Genomic DNA, 5,551 nt, shown 5'->3' on the forward strand with positions numbered 1-5,551 from the left:
ACGAAATAACATTAAGGTAAATTAACATTGATGTATTAGATATTGTCTCAATTATATTTATTTTTAAGACCAAGATCTTACTTAAAGCAAGAAGAAATCCCATTGTATTACAATGATTTCTTCTTTTTCTATTTTTTTTTAACTAATTACGCCGTAAGGCGTTTCCCTCTGAAACCCATCCCCCTCTTTGCCTACCTGTCATCCTTGGACACTGTAGGATTAAATGTTAGACGATTACAAAAACTTAGACCGTAGATCAATCCCTCTGAACCGTTGAGCTCCCATTTACTTTGAAGTGCGATCAATCTCCTTGGAAGTGTTATCACATTCCATTTTCTGATCTTCAATACCAGTAGGCAGGAATTGACAGGAAGATCATCATTGTGGTGGGATATGCAGCGTTATCCCCTGCCTCCTCCTTTCGATCCTTTCATCGTTACTTTCATAGACTCTGCTTTACTTCACAAATTTAACATCATCGATGTTAATGGAGCGCGCGATGGCTGCAGATCCCTGAATGGTTGTATCCAAAGGAAGACAGAGAAAACAAGATTCTCCTGTATGCCTGCCGAAACTGCGATCATCAGGTCAGTTATAAGACAAGCTTTTACCTTGCTATGGTGTGGCTTACCCAGACTTTAGAGGTTTGACATTAAATGAAATGTTGGCATTGATTTTTTTTTATTGCGTCTTCCCCTGTTTGGAGTGTTATTATGCAATTTAGCCAGCTTACGACATTCGCCCCGCATGAGCTAGTACAGTAGGGGCGAAACGCGGATTTAGGTATTTGAGTTTTGGTGGAATAAAAGACTCACACCTTTGTGGGATTTTGTGTAGGAGATTGCAGAAAACAATTGTGTGTACAGAAATGAGATTCATCATGCGGCAGGTGAGCGCACACAGATTTTACAGGACGTGGCTTCAGATCCTACACTTCCACGCACTAAAACCGTGCGATGTGTTGTGTGCAATCACGGGGAGGCTGTATTCTTCCAGGTCAGCCTGTTTAGCACATATCTTCTTTCTTTTCCCTTTTATTCGAAGAGCTCAGAGATATTGCATGTTACAGAAACATCAAGTAGCCGAAGAGATTGAATATCTGTTTGTCATAGGTTTCAGCCCCTAGGTTGATGTTAAAACATCCATTGTCTTTTCATCATGGTTTTCTAATTGCATATCTCACTACTACAATGGCATATCCATGCCGGGAATTTTGTTTCATATTAATACTGTCCTTGACTTCCTTCTGGCTTAGCCAGGGTTAACATAATGGAACTAGCTCTAGTGGTGTATTTGGCAGGATAAAGTTGCTAGCTTTTCTTACTTCAGAAACCTAAGGGTTGCAACACATGGTATGGTGGTGGATATATTGGGAAATAACCAATTTGTTGGTGGAAATAATTTCGTTGGAAGACTACCATCGATCTGGAAGACTCGGGATTTCGAATCAGCAGGTTATGGCAATATAGTGATCATTTGTTATATCTCTTGATTCTGTGTATCAATCTATTATAGGCCTGGATTCTAGATTCTGTGTATTAATCTATTATATGTCTTGATTCTGTGTATTAAGATGAAAAAATTGAGGATATCCTGAATTATGTTCTGGAAAAAAGAAGAGGGTTCAATTAAAATGTCTGGAGGCCTTATGATTTGTAGGTGAGGTTGCAGCATTTTGTTTCGACTTTACTCATTTTTTTAAAGGTTAGAATCAAGACATATAACAGATGAACACAGCATTACCATTATCTGAATTATGTGCTGGAAATATAGCAGATGAACACAATATTACCATAATCTGAATTATGTGCTGGAAAAAGGAGGGTTAAATTATTCCTTCATTGAAATGTTTGGAGGCCTTATCATTTGCAGGCAGTGTTTTGCTTTTTGGGAATCCGGCCTTTGATTTTCTCCATTTACCTCTTCTTTTGAATTTGTCAACAACTTTTCAATTTATTTTTGAAATTTCATTTTGTGGTCATTAAATTCTGTGTTCTTTGTAGGTTGAGAAATTCTTATCAAACGGATTTAACAATATTTGCACCTTCATCTTTGAGAATTCCAGAAACCCTCCATCCTTAGTTTATCTCTTTTATAATTCTTCTACATAGAGTCATTTATATCTTTGAAGCATTCATCATTGACGAAGCCGTAGACCTTTCGTTGTGGATTTTATATGCTCGTATTGCTGTAGATCCTACAGAAATCTCTTAATGTTAAGGATGGTTTACAAAATCCCTTTTATTTTTCCTTTTAATACTTCCTTGTCATTTGCAGGTGGGGTTACAACGTTCTTCTTTGATGGAATCTGGCCTTTGATTTGCTCCATTTACCTCTTCTTTTGAATTTGTCAACAACTTTTCAATTTATTTTTGAAATTTCATTTTCTGGTCATTGAATTCTATGTTTTGCATTTCTGTGTTCTTTGCAAGTTGAGAAATTCTTATCCAAGGATTTAACAATATTTGCACCTTCATCTTTGAGAATTCCAGAAACCCTCCATCCTTAGTATATCTCTTTTATAATTCTTCTACATAGAGTCGTTTATATCTTTGAAGCATTCATCATTGATGAAGCCCTAGACCTTTCGTTGTAGATTTTATATGCTCGTATTGCTGTAGATCCTAAAGAAATCTCTTAACGTTAAGAATGGTTGATAAAATCACTTTTATTTTGTCTTTTAATACTTCCTTTTGAAATGTCTGGAGGCCTTGCCATTTGCAGGTGGGGTTCCAGCGTTTTGCTGTGAGGGAATTCGACCTTTAGTTTGCTCCATTTACCTCTTCTTTGGACTTTGTCAACAACTTTTCAATTTATTTTTGTAATTTCATTTTCTCGTCATTGTTGTGTTCTTTGCAGGTTGGGAAATTCATATCCTATGGATTTAACAATCTTTGCACCTTCTTCTTTGAGAATTCCAGAAACCCTCCACCCGCAGTTTATCTCTTCTATAATTCTTCTACATAGAGTTGTTTATATCTTTATATCTTTGAAGCATTCATCATTCATGAAGCCCTAGACCTTTCGTTGCAGATTTTATATGCTCGTATTGCTGCAGATCTTAAAGAAATCTCTTAATGTTATAAGGAGGGTTTACAAAGTCCCTCTTACTTTGTCGTTTAAGACTTCCTTTTGATCTTGTTTTCGTGAAGAGGGTAGACTTCAATTTTCCTGCTTCAAAGAGGGCTAGAGATGACAGTGGTAATGAGTTTGGGTTATTTTTGTAGACTTTTGCACGTCATCTGTTTCTCTTTTATCGATTCAGAGCATTTTTTACGACGGTAGAATTTGTGTTTTCAATGTAATCTCAGTAGTGCCTACAATAAAGGGCATCTGTATAGCTCTTACTGTTATGGTGCGAACATCAATATGAATTTTGGGTATGTTTTCGGGTTGTTTTTCATGGTTATTCGATTGTCAAATTTGGTATCGGTTAAGTTTTCACGAATTGCTCTATTTTGCAGATATTCAAGTTTAATCAGAGGTCCCTGAAGTGAAAATTTCCTGTTAAAAAGGTAAAAATCTTAGATCCCTTCACGTTTCGATCTTTTTGATAGTTTATTTTTTTGATTTTGTGGAGAAGTTCGAATACCTGAAACTTTGATTTGAACTTATCTCGGTAAAAAGTACAAGAAAAAAAATCACAGAATTATGCATCTTTGGGCTGTGCCATATAATTGGGTTGTGAAAACAAAGATTTAGAAAAAAAAAATTACTTATTAAGTTGTCTGAAGATTTTTGGATTGAATATTTAAAACATTTTCGAAAAAAATCACATTAATTTTTTTTAAAGCGGATCATACAATTATATAATTACGCTGTAAGGCGTTTCTCTCTGAAACCCATCCCCCTCTTTGCCTACCTGTCATCCTTGGACACCGTACGATTAGATGTTAGACGATTACAAATACTTAAACCGTTGATCAATCCCTCTAAACCGTTCAACTCCCATTTACTTTGAAGTGTGATCAATCTCCTTTGAAGTGTTATCACATTCCATTTTCTGATCATCAATACCAGTAGGCAGGAATTGACAGGAAGAAGAATATGGAGATAACAGCCGCAGGAAGATCATCATTGTGGTGGGATATGCAGATTTGTCCCCTGCCTCCTCCTTTCGATCCTTTCATTGTTACTTCCATAGACTCTGCTTTACTTCACAAATTTAACATCATCGATGTTAATGGAGCGCACGATGGTTGTAGATCCTTGAATGACTATCACTTCTCTACCTATGCATTCTTCTCTCCGGCTGAGATGAAGCTTTACCAGACTCTCATTAACTCTGGAATCCGTCTGCTCCAACTCCCTCCAGGTCAGTACATTCATTGCCCTAGCTTTGCTTATTTTCAGAACTCTAAATCATGGAATCATTCATTGCGGTAGCTTTTCTTACTTCAGAAACCTAAATCATTTAGGAAATTTTCATCTTTCGGATAAGATCTTCTGTTAACACTTTCCTGCCCCTATTAGTTTCCCTGGTTGTGTATCTTTTCTCCAGAGGAGAAGACATCCTTTTCATTACCTTTCATTAAGAAAGAGGAGCACAGTTACATATATAACCTAAAATACTTCAAAGGCATATACACTTCAAAGTCAGCTACTGTAACCCACACAAAATTGTCTGGTATGGACAAAAACAAATATGACAAGAATAGCTTAAAGCTTTGCAAAAACTGAATGAAATTGCTGAAAATGATACATAGCAGATAGACTGAGACATTTTAAACTCCATATTACAAGAAAGATTGACTATTTATAAACAAAATTAGACTGTTCATAAGCAGACAGAAAGGAAAGAACCTCTTGACATAAAAAAGGATGTGAGCCAAGTGAAGATCACTTGGAATCTGAACTGATACCCTCCTGAATAACCTAATGTCTCTTCATTATTTAAAGAAGATGTGACCATCCTTCAGAAGAGTTTTCTTGGACAGATAATCAGCTTGATAGTTCCATTCTCCAGATAAATTATGAAAGTGATCCTTAAGAAATTGAATTCAGTCCATCCAATGCTTAGGGAAAGAACCTTCAGATGACCCTTTTCCTATCTTTGAATTCAGTCCATCCAATGCTTGAGGGAAGAAGAACCTTCAACGGACCTTAGTAATTGCATATATGTTAATGCTGCATTGAGATATTGGGGCTGGGAAATTCAAGATGGAGCTCACATATCTGGTACATTCTACCCAATGTCCCCTTCCCATAGAATCTAGATCAATCAATATATCAAATGATGATACGTTTTTCCTATAGTGACTGTAAGTGTCTCTTTTCTGTGAATGGATTCTGCAATAAACTGGGACATTGCCTTGAAAGATTTGAATGCAGATGCAAAAAAGCAGCTTACAATGAACAATGACAGTGGGAGAAACATATCACCAGTGATATTTGATCAAACCAAGAATGAAAATATGGCTAAGTTGTGAGCAGAGGCAGATGTGTGGACAACCAGGGTCCAGTAAGATGAAATTAGTGAAGGTTGAAAAAAAGTGTAATATGCAAAGTCAGAGAGGTAATATCACAAATTTATAATTGCAGACATGGTTGA

At 36.4% G+C, this 5,551-nt stretch overlaps 1 protein-coding gene across 1 annotated transcript; it reads left to right on the forward strand.

The window, feature by feature from the left end:
• Positions 1 to 354: 354 nt before the first annotated feature.
• On the forward strand, positions 355 to 3,517 carry LOC149177863 (uncharacterized). The gene is made up of 3 exons (XM_089423476.1): positions 355 to 587; positions 838 to 996; positions 3,465 to 3,517. The coding sequence occupies exons 1-3, from the start codon at positions 394 to 396 to the stop codon at positions 3,490 to 3,492; spliced, it is 381 nt and encodes a 126-aa protein (XP_089279602.1). The 5' UTR covers positions 355 to 393; the 3' UTR covers positions 3,493 to 3,517.
• Positions 3,518 to 5,551: the final 2,034 nt, after the last annotated feature.

Source organism: Pinus tabuliformis, chromosome 4_1 (assembly GCF_031772625.1).
Source record: "Pinus tabuliformis cultivar Carrire ecotype Pingquan chromosome 4_1, CPIR1, whole genome shotgun sequence".
Lineage (NCBI taxonomy): Eukaryota > Viridiplantae > Streptophyta > Pinopsida > Pinales > Pinaceae > Pinus > Pinus tabuliformis.